At 46.4% G+C, this 20,248-nt stretch overlaps 1 protein-coding gene across 5 annotated transcripts in view; it reads right to left on the reverse strand.

Moving 5' to 3' along the window:
- Katnal1 (katanin catalytic subunit A1 like 1) overlaps positions 1–18,860 on the reverse strand; it is a 53,526-nt gene extending 34,666 nt beyond the window's left edge. The window contains exons 1-4 of one of the 5 annotated variants that reach the window (XM_052754562.1): positions 18,683–18,860; positions 17,553–17,770; positions 11,497–11,672; positions 9,547–9,707 (exon numbers count right to left, since the gene is read on the reverse strand). In XM_052754562.1, the coding sequence (XP_052610522.1) occupies positions 9,547–9,707; positions 11,497–11,658 (323 nt within the window). In that variant the 5' untranslated portion in view covers positions 11,659–11,672; positions 17,553–17,770; positions 18,683–18,860. Of the gene's footprint in view, positions 1–9,546; positions 9,708–11,496; positions 11,673–17,552; positions 17,771–18,175; positions 18,510–18,682 lie in introns of those variants that run through there. The other 4 variants (XM_052754560.1, XM_052754559.1, XM_052754557.1 and 1 more) reach the window with 4 other exon arrangements.
- Positions 18,861–20,248: the final 1,388 nt, after the last annotated feature.

The raw sequence follows: 20,248 nt of genomic DNA on the forward strand, positions 1-20,248 counted from the left end.
GAGTGAGTCCAGAGGGAGTGGACGGCGTGTGCACTAACTAGTGAGTCCAGAGGGAGTGGATGGCGTGCACACTAACTAGTGAGTCCAGAGGGAGTGGACGGCGTGTACACTAACTAGTGAGTCCAGAGGGAGTGGACGGCGTGTGCACTAACTAGTGAGTCCAGAGGGAGTGGACGGCATGTGCACTAACTAGTGAGTCCAGAGGGAGTGGACGGCATGTGCACTAACTAGTGAGTCCAGAGGGAGTGGATGGCGTGCACACTAACTAGTGAGTCCAGAGGGAGTGGACGGCGTGTACACTAACTAGTGAGTCCAGAGGGAGTGGATGGCGTGTACACTAGTGAGTCCAGAGGGAGTGGACGGCGTGTACACTAACTAGTGAGTTGCTCAGTATAGTCAAGAGCTCAGCCCCGGGGCTCGGTGACTGGGGATGTGGGATTCCTAGGAACGAAGGAGAAGGGCAGGCAGGTTATCCCAACAGCAGACAGCAGCTTGCCAGGAAAAGGCCAGACAGGGAGTCTTCAGGCCAACGTGTCACGTGTCTGTCACTCTGACAGTGCCTTTTCCAAAACAGAAATACCAGGTGTAGGGGGCTAGAAACAGGGCTCAGTGGTTAAGAAGACTGCTGCTCTTGCAGAGGACCTGGGTTCAATTCCCAGCACCCACATTGAGCTCCTGATGCCCTCTTCTGGCCTCCTTAGGCACCAGGCATGCATGTGATGCACAGATGTACAAGCAGGCAAAGTATTCACATACATAAAATAAATCTTAAAACAAAAAATTTAGGCACTCAGTGTAGTAAATACCTAGAATTCCAAAATTCAAAATTCAAGCGGGTACTGTATTTTGTAGCGGGAGATAGATGTTTCCTGCAGAAAGCTTATATAAGAGGAACCATGAAACTAGAGAGATCAGGAACAAAACCCAACAGAATGCCCTCCTCCTTTGGACACCTGGCCCCTCCCCTTCACACGGCCTTTCCTGCCGTTACCTTCCTGTGAAGGACAACCGACAACCATCCCTGCAGGAGGGAGCCGTTTCTCTACACCCCACCCTGCTCCAATTGAGCCTTCTGGCCCCACGGCTGCATCAGCACCCCTGCATCATCAGCACCCCTGCATCATCAGCACCATTGCATCAGCAGCACCCCTGCATCAGCAGCACCCCTGCATCAGCAGCACCCCTGCATCAGCAGCACCCCTGCATCATCAACACCCCTGCATCATCAGCACCCCTGCATCATCAGCAGCACTGCATCATCAGCACCCCTGCATCATCAGCACCCCTGCATCATCAGCACCCCTGCATCATCAGCAGCACTGCATCATCAGCACCCCTGCATCAGCACCCCTGCATCATCAGCACCACGATCAGCACCACTGTTCCTGAGACCCTAGGGGTACTGGCCCTGCAGCAGTGCTTCTCACCCAAGCATCGTCTCGGCCGCAGCCTCCAGGACAGCACTCCAGGCAGCACAGGCACCTACCCTCTCCCTGTAAATAACTAACGGAGACTCCAGGGCTTCGTCCCCCGGCCGTGGGACAGCTGTGTCACCTGAACCTGGCCTGTCACGCTCTGCCATCTACTCTCACTGTGCACAAGTGGTACGAGCCTGAAACCTCAGACCCGGGAAAACGAGACAGGCAGACCACGCGTTTGAGACCAGCCCAGGCTTCACAGCAGATCATGTTTCAAATATCCAAATAAAATGTTAGGATGTGTGTTTTTGAAGACGTGCACTAAGCTGTGGGTGAGCTCGTGCTGATTCTCAGCCCTTGAATTATTAACTGGGCATTTTGTTTTGTTTTGTTTTGTTTTGCATGAAGTCCATCTGGTTCCCAGCCCTTGTCCTATAGTGGCTGTGTTCCCGGGAGGTTGTGAAGTGAAATCATAAGCCAGTAAAGAACTCAGTAAATGTCATTTATTATTGAGACAAATCACGCCTCCTCCCTACATTCTCCTTATACTCTGAAATTAAAGGCCATCCCATATTCCAGGAGATAATAGAACTCCAGAATGTTAAGGAAATGGGTACAAGCCCAACCTGGCGGCAGTGTCAGGGAACAGCCCACTGCATCTTATGAAGAACAACCTTAAATGTCTGTCCACCTCGTTGACACTCTCAGGTAACTACCATTCCTCTCCTAGTCTGTCCCTACCTCTAACTCCTCGTCAGTAGCTTCGTCCAGATACTCAATCATCTAGACCCATTTTCATCTCATTCTCACTATATCTCATTAGTCACCAAGTTTAATCCATTTTACCCAATATGCTCTCATACCCACCCACAAGACCAAATTCTTCCAGGGCAGGGGCCATAGCCATCCAATGTGCACCGGACCTGGCAGAGCTTGGCAGGTAAGAGATGCCAGTATCCCTGAGGCCAAACTCTGGGGGTTAGTTATTGCCACAATAATGCTTGCAGGGCTGAAGATAAATGCCTGGCATGCAGTGAGCACTTACAAAGCACATGGCAGATGGGGCCTGCAGCACTCCTCTTCCCCAGGTTTGACGCAGGAAGGGTGACTGGACCAGAGCTGCTGCAAACGGCCTCTTCCACCCCTCATGCCAGGAAACAACTGAGTCAGAGCAGAGGTGAAGGACTCACTAACAGGAAACAGTAGTTTCCTCTCTCGGTCCTTGACTGTGGCCTTAACTGAACCTTTTCATTATTAAATGAGCTTTTGTTTTGTTTTGAATGCTGACAGTTACTTAAGCTAGCAGGGACCCCAGAGAAACCCGCTAACAGCCTTAACGTTAAAGGGACTTAAAACTAGTCTCCTAAGTGTACACGGAGAAACACTGTACCATCTCCCCAAGCTCGCACGCGCGCACGCGCGCGCGCGCACACACACACACACACACACAGGCCAGAGGTCAAGTGTATTCCTCAAGGGATCACTGATCTTGGAGCTCACTGACTGAGCTAGGCTAGCTGGCCAATAAGACCCAGGGATCTTCCTGCCTCTGCCTCCCAGCACTAAGATTATAGGTACTGCCTCTGTGCCCAGCTTTCATGTGGTGCTGGGGATCCAATCTCACATTGTCATCCTTACAAAGCAAGCCCTTTACACAACAGGCTCTCTGCCCAGCCCCTCCCTCCAGGTCTTGATGAAATCGCATTAGAAGGTCTATTAGGGTTTTAATCACAAAATTACCTATACAGAACAAGCTGAATGATTAATTTCAGATTCACATATACAATCTCACTTGCCCTTCCCCCACAAGGCATGATTGGTTAAAATCTACCACATGGACATATAATCTGTGTATCCATCATAAAGAACACCAATAGTCCCTCGAAAAGTAAAAACAGGGGCTGAAGAGACGGCTCAGCAGTCAAGAGCACTCACTGGCTGCTATTGTAGAGGACCTGGGTTCGCTTCCCAGCACCCACATGGTGGCTCACAACTGTCTTTAACTCTAGGCCCAGAGGATCCAATGCCCTCTTGTGGCTTCTGAAGGCACTGCACATGTGTGATCAAGAGGTACACAGACATACATTCAGGCAAAACACCCATATACATGCAATAGAAATAAATACTTTAAAAATTAAAAATAGCCGGGCGGTGGTGGCACATGCCTTTAATCCCAGCACTCGGGAGGCAGAGCCAGGCGGATCTCTGTGAGTTCAAGGCCAGCCTGGACTACCCAGTGAGTTCCAGGAAAGGCACAAAGCTACACAGAGAAACCCTGTCTCGAAAAACCAAAAAATAAATAAATAAAATAAATAAATAAATAAAAATTAAAAATAGAACCACTGTATCATTTAGTAATCCCACTTGTGACTACACATCTAAGTAAAACTCAGTGGGGGTGTTGAAGAGACGTCCGCATTCCTGTGTCTGTTTCAACCCTATTAATAGCAGCAAGACATGGAAATAACTTAGATGAACGGTCTAAAGAAAATGTGGGCTGTTATCCAGCTTTAAAGAAGAGAGCTCTTTTATTTGCAAAAAAAAAGAGAAAGAAAGAAAAGAAAAAAGAAAAATAGATGAACCTAGAGGACACTGTGCTAAGTGAAATAAACAGCTACAGAAAGACAAATAATGGGACCTTACTTACATATACCATCTCCAACAGTCAGACCACAGAACTAGAGAAGAGAATGGTGGTTCCCAAGGGCTGGCGTGAAGGGAGCAGGCCTTCTCAGGCCATTATGTGCCACTTAACAGACTACTAAGACCGAGTAATTCAGAACGAGCAGAAATGGCTTTCCTCACATCTGGATGCTGAGAAGTCTAAGTCTGAGGAACCCACACCTGCAAGGACATTTGTGTGGCATGGTTCCATGACGGAAGGTACTCCACCTTCTGGGTTAACAGCACTAATCCATCCCTGGGCCCCACCCTCGGGACCCAATCCCTCTTTGGAGATCCAGCCTCCCAGTACTGCTGCCCTGGGGAATAGGCTGCCAACCCATGAGCACTGCAGGCACTCAGACCACAGCACAGGCTGACATTGTCACAGTGAAGTTCTAGTCATCTGAGAATTAATCCTGGACATCTAGCATGCATGAAGGTGACCACAGCTAACCATTTGTATGATATACTTGAATTTTGCTAAGGTAGATCTTGTGTTCTCACTACAAAAAGGAAAAAAAAAGGCAAATTATATGAGGTGAGGTGAGTTTAATTGTAGTCATTATTTCATAGTCTAATCTGATCAAAAAGTTGTATATCTTAAATACAAATTCTACTTCAGTAAGGCTGGATGAAGATCTGCCATATTTACTTTTTAAGGTGAATAGAGAATATTGAAGGGCTAGAGCAGTGGGTCTGAGGGCAACCCTTGCTGTGTCAGCAAGAGGACTTGAGCGTGAAGTCCATGCACTGCTGTGCGTGGTTCCATGAGTGCCTGCAACTGCAGTCGTGCGGGTAACTGAGACAGGAGCATCACCGGGGCTTGCCGGCCTCGGGCCCAGTTCCAGCTTCAGGAAGGACCTTGTCTCAAAGGGATAAGGCAGAGTGACAGAGCAGTGTCCTAGTCTCATCTCTGTAATGGCACACTCACACACTTACACACACGCACACACGCACACACACACAGACATGCACACACACGGACATTCACATGCACACACACACACGCGGACATTCACATGCACACACACACACACACACACACACACACACACACACACACACACACACACCACTCACACATATACACAAAAAAAGAAAGAAAACATATTTTATTGACTAGATGCTACGCCAAGTATTGTTCCAGCTACAGACAACCTTAGATTCAGTCTGAGGCCTCACCTTGTTAAAGAGAATGTACTTACTAAGCCTAGACGTAAAGATTATCAAAATCGCTTCACTAACGTAAGAAACCTACTCACAAAGGACACAATCCAAAGCTTCACTTCCTCCAAGTTTAACTCTACTCTTGCCTTGACCTTCCATCACAAACCACTTTCACAGCTCAATTTCTCAAATTTAAGGCAATGTATCTAATTTATTCAAAAGCTTGCTTTGATTTGTCTAACAGCTGCTGGTGATTTAAAACAGGATCGTGATTAAACTCAGCAAATCCATGACACATAAAGTCTAACTTTAAAAAACACGGCAAAACCACTGAGAGCAGCCGCAGAGTACGCACGGCTGTGACGCCTAACTGGAAGATGGAGAGGAATTCTGGACTACAGTTCCATAAACTGAACCAGACAGAAGTACAGACAGGCTGGCCACATTAGCAGCCAAGGCCAAGCACATCCACTTCATCTCTGAAAGGCTTTGTAGGAAAACAGTAAATTACATTTCTCTATTGACTAAAATAATAATTTCAGTGTGATGCTCCCACAGGGATATGTTTTAATTACATTTAAATTATTAATGTTTATTTCATTAAGCATTTTCAATTTCTTTATTCTAACACCACTAGTAAGAATTTAACAAGTAGATATTAGGACATAGACTATATATCAAAATGCAGCCACAAATGCCACTGGATGGATGTGCTGAAATCACAGAACAAAGTGGGTACAAATGAGACCATTGGCACCGAGGAGGTCTGGGTTCAAGTCCTGACTTTGGAAAAATAACAAGCTTAGCCTCACTCTCACTGTCTAGACACCAGGGTCTCAGCACTAAATCAGCATGCTAGAACAGTCCGTACTTGGTAGGGTCACTGGAGGACTTACATAAGAGACCGCTTAGAAACAGCAAGTGACCAGTGGTTCCTAGTGGCCCCTTCCCCTGAAATGAACACCAGCTTCCTGGATCTTCAACCCTGAGAACTCAGCATTTTCTCTGCTGGGGTTACCCAACATGGTTCAGAAAACTGAAGATTTCTGCAGATTTTCAAGGAGAAAATATAATTACTTGAGGTTTTCTGAAGGAGCCAGTTGTTAATTATGTCATTCTTTCATTATGTATCTGAAAGAATACTGTGGTTCTTTTTTTCAAAGCCGACCATTGATACTAATTTAGTACCTGTTGGCCATCACCACTGAATTCTGTTATTTAATCCTGTGAGATGAGACTCCCCCATAGCAGAGACACTGAAATCAATGTTCAGAGCAGTTCAAATAACTACAGCTGTAGAGCAAGTGGGCATCAGGCCCACAGCTCAGACCCAGAACCTTTAAAGAGTACGTCAGCCAGTCATTATCTCCAGGTGCGATTTTCTGTTTCAAGACTTGAAGACACAGAATTTTTAAAGGAGAAAAACAGTGTTCAGTTCCAGCTTCCCATGGCCTTTAACTGAGAGTACACCATTACCTGATTGCCCTTGTATCCTCTCAATGCACCAGACTGGGTTTCTTCAGTGACCTGTACCTTATATACACATCACTAAAGCATTCTCCACCGTGGCACGCCATTGTTGCTTACAGGCAGAACCTGTTCCTGAAGTCTTAAATTATGACCCACATTACTTAGGTATTAAGCACACCTCTCTCTCTCTCTCTCTCTCTCTCTCTCTCTCTCACACACACACACACACACACACACACACACACACACCCCATAACCCACAACCTCTTGAGTTGGCCTGTGTTTTCAGGTGTGTTACAGTCTGAATGTCCCCACTGGTTCGTGTGTTATATGCTGGATCCCAGTGATGGGGCCATGTGGAGCCAAGTAGGGTGGGCTGGAAGGCTGCTTGGAGCAGTACTGAACTCACCCCTTCTTTCGCTCCTCCACCCTCTGCTCCCTGTCTCCAGGCAAGTATAAGCACTCCTCTGCCAGAGGCTTCCTCCACACAGGCATTCTGCCCAAAGCATGGCACCCAGTGGCCATGGAGCACGCCCCCCAAAGCCCTGAGCACTAAGCCTTCCTTCATTGTCTTTATCAGCTATTACTTACAAAAGTAACACAGTGTGGAAGTCAGTCTCTTCCCAGGTGACACACATGCTCAGATCGTCTCTAATCCACAGAGGACACAGAAGCACACACCACGTACAAGAGCTATACATGAGGGAACTGCCCCAAGACTTTTTGTTTTTATGTGTGTGTGTGTGTGTGTGTGTGTGTGTGTGTGTGTGTGTGTGTGTGTGTGTGTGTGCCAGAAGACCCCCAATTTGCAGGTGGCTGTGAGCCACCCAATGTGGGTGCTGGGCACACAGCCTGGGTCCTCTGCAAGAGCAGCACACTCTAGCCATCTCCCCAGCACTCACATAGGAAAAACAATTTTTTTTTCCGATTTAGTGTGGAGAAGAAAGTCTGTCCATGCATTTATCTTTCAATTTCAGTATTAGAAAAGGATTGGAAATAAGTATCACAATAAAAGCAATCCATGTTACGGGCATGTAAGAAGAACAAACAACAGGAGGGCTGAGTTAGGCCCTGTAATGAGGGCAGCTTCTAGGTCGGCAATCATCAATGGGAAAACGTTAGCCACAGTTTTTATCATTTGACTCACAAATATTAGGTACTGTCTGTAGCTCTGCCTCCTGAAATTAATGATGGTGACCTAACCATTCAGAGCATGTACTCTAAAAGGTAGATTTATTGTTAGCTCTTAGCTTTAAGCCAGAAGTATATTTGGGAATTAATGACTTCTAGGAAAAAATGAGGCATTCCATTAATTACATGTACAGGGACAATGTGGTGTTCTGATAGACCACAGTCCCTTTCTTTCTTCCTTCCTTTTTTTTTTTTTTTTTCAGTATTTACTCTGGAGCTTGCCAGAGAACAATCATGACTCCTGAAATGGTGCCCTCTGAGGAGTAAGGGCTACCTAAGCCCAAAACACATCATTTTCCTTAAAAAAAAAAAATTCTCCAGAGCCAGGCGGATCTCTGTGAGTTCGAGGCCAGCCTGGGCTACCAAGTGAGTTCCAGGAAAGGCGCAAAAGCTACACAGAGAAACCCTGTCTCGAAAAAAACCAAAAAAAAAAAAAAAAAAAAAAAAAAAATTCTCTAGTGCCTGCCTTTACTAGGGAAATCACAAACCACCTGTAACTCAGTAGAAGAAATTCTAAAAGAATTTAGGTGGGTGAGATGGTACAGAATGTCATCCTGGCACTTTGGAGGCTAATTCAGGAGAATCACAGAGACAGGCCAGCCTGGGCTACATGGCAAGTTCCATGACAGCCTGGTCTACATAACAAGGCCATGTCTTAAAACAAAACAACAACAAAAATTAACCATTTTTCACAATCCTTTAAATGCTTTTGGAAAACTTCAAGAGAGCAGTTAGTTGAACAGATGAGCCCAGCTACTAGCCAAAGGAAAATGGATTTCCTATGGGACAGCACTCTGCCCCCAGCCCCACGTCACAACGCAAGAGACAGAAAGGCAGCCCAAGACCTGATCTCAGGTCCCGCTCTAACCGGACTCACACGGCCAGCTCTCCCAGGCCTCGGTCTCCTAACTCATAAACAATGGAGATGTCAGTGTTGAACTCCATCCATGGGCAAGCCTCTGTGTCAGCAAAGGACATTTGCTGTGTGGTTTCTAAGCAAACAAAGCCTTGGCCCTGGCCTGACAGCACTTGTCCTCTAATCCTGAACAGACAAGCAAATCCAACATGCCACCTGCAAACCCAGGCGACCAGAAAAATGCTTCAGTCAGCTGACAGGGACCTGAGGAAGACGAGCAGCTTAGAGGTGTGAATTTGGGAAGTCCTTGGAGAAAGAACACCTGTGCACAGACAGAAACCAGGAGAGCGGAGAAGAGAGCAGTGGAGTGGACAGGGTCAGAGGAGCTGGTGGGGATAAGCCTTACATGCCACCCCAGGTGTCGGACCTTTAAGCAATGATAGGCCAGCCACTGACTATTACAGATGAATCCAGTCTCCTCACTGCTCGCTGGAAGGGGTCAGTCTTCTCCAAAAACACCGAGGTGTGGTGCTAGTCTAAAAAACTTCTCTTAACTGCTAAGCTGCCAGACAGGTGACCACCGTAAGGCCACAGAAAGTAAGGGCAGGACACGGATTTGCCTCTTCCTTGACGGAACATAAGCTCTGGACCCCACAAGGAACAAGCATGGTAAGTATATTAAGATTATGAGCCCCCAAAATGCTTCTGCGAAACTGTTCAAACAAAGCTTTACTATGAGTATGGTTATCTAGATGTTCCTATCGCCCGAGTCTCACTTACCTGTGCTCTGCAGGGACAGGGGGTGGCCAAACTGCTGGATCTCTAAATGGTTCATCTTGACAAGACACAGGGAAGTCTGGGGGCTTGTCGACTTTAAAGCTTTCTAAGGTGCTGACGATACTCTTAACTTGTTCATATTCTTCCAAGAGTTCCTGCCGTACCTTAAGAAAGGGGCCATTACGTTAGAAGTGCAAATAAATAAATTATACGAAGTGCAAGCTTTCTTAGTGTCAGTCAAAGTGTGCAAAATGAGTCACAGCAGCATGTGATAAACAGCTCTTCCGAGTGATGGAGCGGAGCAGCGGGCAATGGGGCGAAGGCTGCATTGCATGCCTCTTCACAAAAGGAAAAGCTGTGTGTCTAATAAAGAATGTGCTATGCCGGGTGACGGTGGCGCACGCCTTTAATCCCAGCACTCAGGAGGCAGAGCCAGGCGGATCTCTGTGAGTTCAAGGCCAGTCTGGTCTACAGAGTGAGATCCAGGACAGGCACCCAAACTACAGAGAAACCCTGTCTCGAAAAACAAAAAAGATGCTGATTATTAATATAGCTTAAAATAAGCATTTACATCAGTAACAAGTTATTTACCCTAGACATCAAAGATACTATGCTAAATCTTTCAATATTCTTAGAGATTAAAATAAAATTGGTCAAAATTGTCACCTCCATTTCCCATCCCCACTGTCACTAAGCATGAAATGCTTGCCCTGAGTCTGGCCACTGCCAGATACTGCAAAGGATCACACACCACCCAGCCTTACTTATGATCCCCTTCACCTTGGCCTCTTCTGGTCTTAAACTCTTTTGAGTCCTGGATAAGGTTTAGTTTGAACTAAGTCAAGATTTTCCCTACATTTAAAAAACATAACTGAGTACCTACTATGTGGAAAATATTGTCTTCAAATCTGGCACCCATGCTAATTCTCAAAAGCAAACAATGACAGGGAAAGTTGTATTTATAAACTCATTTTTAACAATTATAGTAATCCTTTAACCAGAAAGCACATTTAACCCCAAAGCGGAGCAGAAGAATTCTTCCCAGACTAGTACATTGAAAAGAACAGGAGGAGGCTGTCGAACCAAAGGAAGACCCCAGTGAGGGGGACCTGCCAGCGTGTGTGGTCATATAACACAATACACCAGGGCATTAGGTGCCAGGCCCAGTGTAACGCTCACACGCCAGTATCTCAAGAGAAACATGCACCATCATGAAACACAAGCACCCTGCCTGTGAGAGGCAAGAAAAATGGAGACCCAAGAATCTCAGCCCAGGTTACAGCAAGTGTGCTGCTCTTACTCAATGCAGTTTGGTAAATCCTACGCTGGAAACTAAGCCAAACTCATCCTCAACACTCAGTGAAGCCCTCATCTCTGACTTGTGGAGAGAGGAAGCGAGGCCTTGGAAAGACACCAGAGGAAACGAAGCTTCAAAGAGTTGTCTGACTTTGTACTTTTAATTTTAAAAGGATTTTAAGTTACAACAGTAATTGGGGAAATTATAATTCAAGTTTGCGTTAACTGTCCTAATATATAATCAAGTTGTATAGTCAAGAAGACAGAAACAATGTTAATGTCTTGATTAGATTACCAGCCCATTTGTATTTGTAAGGAGACTTTCAAGGAAAACTTTTATGAAATAGGTCAAAACCACAAACAAAAATGAGAGAGGAGACAGCAACAAGAGATAGCTAGTTTTAAAAATTTCAAAATTAAGAAAGCCTTCAACTACAATTAAGCATCCTCAAAGATGAAAACGTATGGTCAGAAATACACAGACCATTGAGAAGGTAGTCTACCAGAACCTCACGTAGAGTTAAATGTCAAACGTATTTCAGTATTCCGACCAATCAGAAGAACGTGCAAATTCTCCGGCTAACCTCCCGCCTCTGCTTCCTCAAGTTGACAGAACCCGGCTGCCATGGCACACGGGGCACTTGCGAGCTGTCCTACCTGATGCCACTTCCCTTTGACAGCCGGGTCTCTCACTGACTGGCAATGTCTCTGGATCTGCTGTATTACTCCCTGATAATACACCATCGATGAGTCATAATTTCCCAGAAGCGCATACTCTCGCCCTTTCTTTGCGTTGTCACAAATCTCTGCCAAGTTCATCTTCTTTCAGATCCCTGAGGATAAAACACAATGCTTTCTGTAAGGTTCTTAGCACTGATTTTAAAACAATTATCAGTTTTGTAACACGTGCATCAAACTGGTTTGAGAGTCAAAATAGACATAAAACTTAACTGAATTTCCAACTCTGCAAATACACAGGAGGTCACAGACCATCCAGGGAGATAACAGGGAGAACCGCCTAGGTGATGGACAGCTGGCTGATTTATGAAGAACAGTGGACATGAGGGCTCCTTGCTCATTTATTACTGCCACCAACTCAGTCAGATATATCCACGAGATTCTGTTCTGCTCGGCTACTTCTTTATGACATCGAAAGACATATACGAATATGGTTAAGTATCTTAACATTTGCTGTTTTAGCTGAGACCCTTGGACCCTAGGAGTAAAATTTTCACACTTCAGGTTATACTTTGGAGGACAGCCTATGGAGTCCACCATCATCTAGATGCCATGGCTGCATCATACAGCAAAGCTAAGTATGAGTCAAACCGGGAGAGATGTCTGAATCTCAATTTGTCCTTTGTCTTCAGCACGCATCTCTTCTGCATAGGGAAGAGATGGCCAGATACCTCATGAGCCCTCCCTTCCACCGCTGAGCCATCGCCCCATCCTAACTGGTGCTACCCTATCGGAACCGTCCATCTGATGCCAGGAAGGCGCTCTGAGCTTCGGTTTCTAGGCCAGTCCTTCAGCTCAGCAATGCCGGCTTTTCTCTTGACTTTCTCAGAGTCTCCCAGTCACCCAAGGCTTCTCAGCATAGGCACTTTCCTCCCAAGACCGTAAGCACACGAAGTCCTGAAATACAGAGGAAGGGACCCTAGGAAAGTACAAATCGCCCTACTATCTCCTGGAAGAGCAAGCCAATTAAATGAGTAATACAGAAAGTAGAAATGTCCCTCCTGCCTTCCTAGGGAATTACGCTTTAGTTTGGGTAGCCGGACTCTCCCAACACAGACAAAGGAATCAATCGGCTCTGGGCTCAAGTGAGAGACCATGCCTCAACACATAGGGTGGAAAGCGAAGGGGGCCCTGACGTCACTCTCTGACCACCACATGATTTGTTCACACACATGCCAATGCACCTACACACATGCACACCCCCAAACATGCACACACACATGCATGCACACCACACACATGCATGCACACCACACACATGCATTCACACCACACACATGCGTTCACACCACACACATACACTTAAAGATCAGTAAATTACTTCTCTGAGTCTATCCAGGAGAATGTTTCCAGAGAAAAGTCAACCTGGGGGAGAAGGCCCCAGTAGAAATGTGGGTGTCAGCATCTCACAGGCTGGGGACCCAGACAGAAAAGGACACATATTCTTTTTGCTCCCTGGGTGCCACAGCTCTGTCACCATGCCCTTCTGCCCTAATTCACTACCTCAAGAAGAACCGGAAGCATGGAGCCAGCCTGCCATCGACTGAGCCCCCAAACCATGAGCGTCAAACCAACGCCTCTTCCTTTAGGCTACGCATCGCTCATATCTATCACAGCGAACAGTCCTGACTCTTGTTTAGGACTAGCTAAGCTTCACTGAGGAGACCTGGGAGCACAAAGTTCCCCGTGAATTCTGTTCTTCTACGGCTGCTGTCTGGCAAATTACTTATATTAAGTCTGCTAACATGTACAGGTATACCATCATGTAGGAAAATATTTTGCTATAACAAACGGGCTGGCATCCTTTTTTGTAAAGGTTTGGACAAACATTTAAATTCTAAGAGACTAACAAACAAAATAGAGGACAACAGATAAACAATTATGAGATAAAACTTTCTATATTCTATAGTGATAAAATTAAAAAATATAGACAGCAGTAACTCTGTAAAGCAGGTCTCCTAATGAAAAGAATCAACTCTCTTCAAAGCTTAGGACTGAGTTAGTGTTCCCTGCCTTCAATCACAAGCACCAGGTCATTGACACTGGTTTTTAATAATGCTGTATATATTTCATCTGTGAAGTCCTTTCTTAAATGACTAGGTGTAAGCCAGTTTGGTCCTTCCACCTAATGTGAGCAAACTGCAGACACGTGATTTCCGGTCAGCATAGTCACTGTTCAGAGAGTATTTAAACAATGCATTCTGCAGATTATTCAAGACCAATTAATGATTAAGCTGAAAAGAACTTCAACAACACAGTTAAATGGATATCTAATATGGAAGTTAGAATAAAAGTCTGGAAATGATGCTAAAACCAGTCTGAGAAGTCTCAGAATGCTGACAGCCACTATGAGAAAGAATGGAGATGTCAGCCAGACAGTGGTGGTGCACGCCTTTAATCCCAGCACTTGGAAAGCAGAGGCGGGAGGATCTCTGAGTTCGAGGCCAGCCTGGTCCACAGAGAGAGTTCCAGGACAGCCAGGGACACACAAAGAAACCCTTAAAAACAAAAACAAAACAAAAAGAATGGAGATGCCACTTCCTTCTGACCATGTGGACAGCTGAACAACACTGACAGTGTGTAGAAACACTAACTGCATAGCAAGACTTCTCCTGCAGTCTTGGCTTTGACATAAGCACCTGTTCCGTCTTGGAATGTGTAGGGTGGATTCATTAAGAAATATTACCGAGTTTATGGCAAAAGCAAGCCCTTGGTGTTCAATGAGAGTGGCCGAGGGCAGTTGCTCTCCTTCTGACAACCTCCCACCTCTACCCTAAGCTGAAAACCTGCCTGTTGCTAAGCCATCAGAAGGCTGTGTGGCGAAGGCAAGGGAGGGTGCTGCTCCTACTCTTGACACAAGCCTACGGAACTGACAACAGCTAATTCCATAACGGAATTCCAGACACTGACCCCATACAGACCCTGACTACGGGATAGATACATATCTGCAAAACACCAAAGAATTAATGACAGATAACCACAAGCTTCACCTGGCTCACATTTTCATAGCATCATAACCATGTCCACCTGAGCTCATTTCCATTCTACAGATGTTTACAAGCATCCTTCTAATGTAGCTTCGAAGATTCAAGTTGTATGGAATTGATGCTCTGGTGTCTTGAAAACTCTGTATGTGTCCTCGATGCCCCCAACACACAATGTTGGTTCAAACTCACTTTTCAATCACTTCAAGCTCAGCGATGACTTCCCAAGTAAACAACTGAGCAGTATTGCTAACATCTGCCGTCTCATGAAGAGCCAAGGAAAACCACTCAAAATCATTTCTTTGGGTTTTTAATTGATTAATGGTGCCCTCAACGCTTCGAGCAACCGTTCATGCCAAAAGGCTAATCATTTTAAACAAGTTTATTTTCTCCAGACACAATTCTGTGCCTGCTGCAATCCAACTCCCCATTGGTCAACGACTTCCTGGCTTGGCTAACAAATGAGCCGTTTGTAAAGTGCCCAGCCGCACGGCTTCGTTTCCACTTTTCAAATCTGTGAAGAGAGAGACTCGATCCATGTTAAAGCTTGCTGGTTCCACCGGCCTTTGCAATCTTAGGGTCCGTTGTGTTGTGCTCACTCTGGTGACAACGCTATGTCCCCACTGTCCCTCTCCAGCACAGCCCCTGTGTCATGGCACAAGCACACTGCTTCGTCCTCGCCTCACAGCGCTCTAAATATTCCAAATGCACATTTCCACCTCTTCTTGTTCTGACAGGAGTGTGCACTGATAAAAATAATAATTTAGGTGTCAAGTTCAGCACCGTGACTCGGCTGACAGCGTATCACGCACTTGTATAGCGCCTGTGAAAACGGCACTTGCTCTCTGACACAGTACTTAACTCTGCCATTCCAGAGAGGCAGCCATAAGAGGTACATCCCCAGCTGAGTGTGGCTGCATCCCAACACCACTGATGTTCAGACACTGAAATCGGAATCTCCTTCCATTCCTATGAGTTATCAATTATTAGAAAAGGGCAAAAGTCACCCCTAGTTCGTGGGTCTTTCAAGAATAGCCTGCTGGGTACTGGCCCCTGGACTGCAGTTTGCTGGAGCCTGCTCAGAGCTCCCACCTTTCATTTGCTACCCAAAGAGGTAGCAAGGAAAAACATGATAAAGAGAAGAAATCATGCCAGAAGAGGTGGGTCATGACTTTAATCCCACCATTCTGAAGCTGAAGCAGGTGATCTCTGAGTTCGAGGACAGCCTCATTTATATAGTGAGTTCTAAGTAGCCAAAGCTACAGAGTGAGACCCTGTCTCTAAAATAAAGTAAAGTGTGAATAAATCAATCAAAAAAATTTTAAAAACAGAAAAAAATACAAAACACTTCAATCTGGCCAAAAGGAGATTCTTCAGAAAGCTCAATAAAATTAAGAAGCTTCTAGTGATGCTGGCTAGGAAAAGGGGGAAATATTACCAAAATTGGAAATGAAGGAGGGCTAGCACTACAAACTTCAAAGAGAATGAAAGGCCAAAGAACTTACTGAAACAGACAAGTCTGTGAGGTCACAACAGACCAAAGCCACTCCAGAAACATTAAGAGTGACCTCAACTGTCCCGCGTTTGTCAGGGAAACCAAGTTTACTATTTATGACCTCCCCAAAATACTCCAGACCCAACAGCTTCACATGTGAGTACTGAAGGCTGTCTTTGGTTGTTTTTACTCTTTACTCTTTGGGGGGCCCACCACCCAGCTCCCAATAAATCACATAGGGAGGCTTATTATTACTTATGAATGCCCGGCCTTAGCTTGGCTTGTTTCTAGCCAGCTTTCCTTAACTTGAATTATCCCAGCTACCTTTTCCCACCGGGCTTTTACCTTTCTCTTAATGTCTCTATATCTTACTTTCACTCTTACTCCGTGGCTGGCTGGCCCCTGATGTCCTCCTCCTTCCTTTTCTCATTCCGTGATCCCTCTTGCTTTTTTTCTCCTATTTATTCTCAATGCCTGCCAGCCCCACCTATTTCTCTCTCCTGCCTTGCTATTGGCTGTTCACCTCTTTATTAGTCCAATCAGGTGTCTTAGGCAGGCAAAGTAACACAGCTTTATGGAGTTAAACAAATGCAACATAAAATTATGCAATACATCTTTGCATCATTAAACAAATGTTTCACAGCATAAACGAATGTAACACATCTTAAAATAATATTCGACAACAAAAGACACTCTCCAGAAAGAGGCAAAAATATTTTCAACTCATATTTGAAGACTGTCACTGATTCTAAAACCAGACATAAGAAAACTACATGCCAATATTCCTCATGATCATAGATACAAATTGTTTACTTTTGAGCCAGTTCTGCACTACATACCAAAGGTCTCCCCTGGTCTCCGTGGACAGCCTCAAGCTCTTCTAAGTGGTTGTGGAAACTGCACCAGTGCCTGGGTCATGAGTTGGACACGCCTAGGTTGAAGTCTCTGGCTCATGACTTTGGACAAGCTCTCTAAACCCATTTCATCACCGCTAAGTAACAGTAACTGCTTCGTATTTTCCTTGTGAGGCTTACATAAGGACTTCAATGCAGACCACTGTGTAGAGTGCCTCACACAGATAAGTATTCAGTAAACGGGATCATTCTTATTGAAATTACTGTTCCGACCACACAACTGTGAGGAAATGAATGTGTGCTGTGTAGGAGACGGCCATCTTCTTTCTATTCATCTCTTTGGTCCCACTGCCTGACGTAATAGCTGGCAGTGGAATAATCTTACATTTCTTTTAATGACTACATTTATAATGCCTCAAGTCTCTACATTATATAAGATCTCTCCTTCATCCTCACAGCCTATTTTGCCTCCTTATACAAAAACAAAACAAAACAAAAAGCATTACTTTAAAATTTAAAGATGTCAGCACAACTGAGAGAAAAGTTAAGTTTAGTGCTCCTGGTCTTATTTTTGCTGTTATTTCTAAGAACATGCACATTCAATAATAAGTCTATAACTCTGTCAAGAACGTCCCAACTTACCCCATATAGTATCAAATGTGAGGTTATCTATCTATTGGAAACCTTAAAGGATGCTGAGGGCCAGTTTTCCAATCTGTCAGCTTCCTTCCCACTAGGCCTTAGACTCAGCTCTTGTGGCTAAGCTGTGTTCCATAGTGCGGCATTTAAAATAGTAATAATAATTTTTTGAAAGATAGGGCACAGCATGTTTCATTCGGAAAACACGCTCCTCAGAAATTCTGAAAAAAAATATATATATATTTAGGATAACCAAGGAAAGTAATGCCACACGTTGTCTTTAAAAACTATTTGCTTTAAAAGTTAACTAATCATTTAAAGTTTAACTAGACTTCAAAGTAGAACCAAAATATGTGTGGGCAACGTTCAGGCTGGTGAATGGGGAGCGGAGGGGGAAGGGACGGTCATTAGTCTACAATATTGAACCTCATAGCTAAAATGCAAAACGGTTTTTTTTAAAAAAAAAAAAAAAGAAAGAAAGAATACCAGACACTGCCAGATAACAGTAGCATCGTTCATCCGCTCTCACTCTTAGCCTTTTAAATATTACTGTCTTCTGCACACACATCAATGAATGGGTTTAATATGCCAACAGCGCTGAGCTACTTGAAAATAAGCAGAAATACCTAGAAGTTCACGGGGAAAGGCAAAGGGCCTTTTAAGGACGGGTTCGTCGGGTCTCTCATCCACCTTGTGCCATACATACGGTTCTGCACCGAGAGGCAGCGCCCTGGGAGGCCCAGGCCCCGCGAGGTGGCGATGGGGCGGGGCCGCGAGTGCGGTGGCTGCGGGAGCCCGAGCGCAGCACCCAGGCCCACGGCTCACCTGCGCTTCCCCAGCCTTCCCGACGCACCCTGCCGGGTTCAGCGACCACCCCGGAACCCCCTGCAGACAAAGAGCCCCATTAACGCTCTCGGGTCCGCTCCCAGCTTATCAGTCGGTCGCCGCGCTCGGGACCGCTGGGCTTTGTAGTTCTCGGGACCGAGTCACCCAGCCGCAGCGGCGAGCCACCCAACTACAAGACCCATGATGCCCCGCGACCGAGGCGCCTGTCCCCGCGGCTCTCGGACTTGCCCTCCGGGGGAGCGGCCTAGTGTCCGGCCGCTAAGGGGATGCGGACTGGGACTGCCCACCTGGGCGCCGCAGCCCGGCTCTCCCGGTCACGCCGGGTCCTCGGGCTCACCACCTAGATCCTGTAGGTCAGGGCTGTCAAGAGGTGGGGCGGGGCGGGGCCCCGCCAGCCGCCGCCCGGAGTCCGTTAGTTCGCCGCCTGGGCGGGGAGGCGGCGGCGCACGGTTGCCATGGCAGCCGCGGCAGCGCTGCGGGGAGAGGGTGATGAGGTTGAGTCAGCGCTGGGAGGAGCCTGGGGAGCCCGGCTGTAGGGAAAGGATGCGCAGGGGCGAGGGTTGCGAGCACGGAGACCTCACCTGGCGCGATGGCGAGCCCGAGACCCTAGGCAGGGCGTGCTGCACCTGCCACATTCGCGCAGGACGTGTGCGGCGGCGGCCGAGCGCTCGGCTCGTCCCTCTAAGGACGCGACCTCGCCGAGAGCCAGCCTGGTGGACCGGAGGCCGCTCGCAGCCCCACTCCTGCCGTGCTCCCCGGCGCGGAGTGGGAGCGAGCCATTGCAGAAGGTGGCGTGTGCGCACAGCCTGCAGGAATATTCGGGACTCGTTGGAACTCGTGAATGGCACTGAACCCCACCCATCGAATTCGAAGCTATGATGTGCCTTAGGCAGTCGTTCGCTGACTCGCCAGGATCGTCCGTCAGTGTAGTATGGGCCGGGATTAACAACCTGGACTTCTCACACAGCGTCCAAGTTAACTGCTTGGTAGCTTGATGACTCGGGCACCTTCCCTATCCGCTCTGACGTCTTAGTCTGCCAAATAGAGATGTCCCTCCGTTCCTGTAAGAAACTTCAATACTGATGAAGCAGTATCAAAGTCTGGCATCTCACAACTAGCTTTCAGATACTAGTTAATCCATCCGCTCGTGATAAAAGTCAAAATATTTGGCTAGCTGTTGAAGGTGGGTTGGCTGAAGCTGTCCTGTACTGATTAAAAAGTGCTGTATCTGGCCGGGCGGTGGTGGCGCACGCCTTTAATCCCAGCACTCGGGAGGCAGAGCCAGGCGGATCTCTGTGAGTTCGAGGCCAGCCTGGACTACCAAGTGAGTTCCAGGAAAGGCGCAAAGCTACACAGAGAAACCCTGTCTCGAAAAACCAAAAAAAAAAAAAAAAGTGCTGTATCTTGCTAAAGATTTAGGTCAGGGAAGTGTCTGTAGTTGTCAGAAGTCATGGAATGGAACAGTTCAGATTTGCACGTTTTACTGTATTCAAATTTACCTCAAAGGGAATGTAATGTCAGAGCTCTGATAGAAACCCTAGGGGTATTCTAGGCCCAATCTCCAGCTTTTATAGATGAGGAAATTAAGAAATTAAAAAAGGAAGAGGTGAATTACTGGCCTTGATAGTTTCCCATAGTGTCTTTTGAGAAATTAGGGCTGGGAATGTAGCTCATTTGTTAAGAGTCCTTATCTAGGAAGAACCTGCAGAAAGCCATGGGTTTGATCTGCAGCACCACACGCTGGCACATACCTGTAACCCCAGCACTCAGGAGAATGCAGGCCAGAGGATCAGGTGTTCAGGATCAACCTCAGCTACACAGAGTTAAAGGCCAGCTTGGGGTATGTGAGAGCC

This window comes from Peromyscus californicus, unplaced genomic scaffold (genome assembly GCF_007827085.1).
Source record: "Peromyscus californicus insignis strain IS unplaced genomic scaffold, ASM782708v3 Scaffold_2__1_contigs__length_46816999, whole genome shotgun sequence".
Lineage (NCBI taxonomy): Eukaryota > Metazoa > Chordata > Mammalia > Rodentia > Cricetidae > Peromyscus > Peromyscus californicus.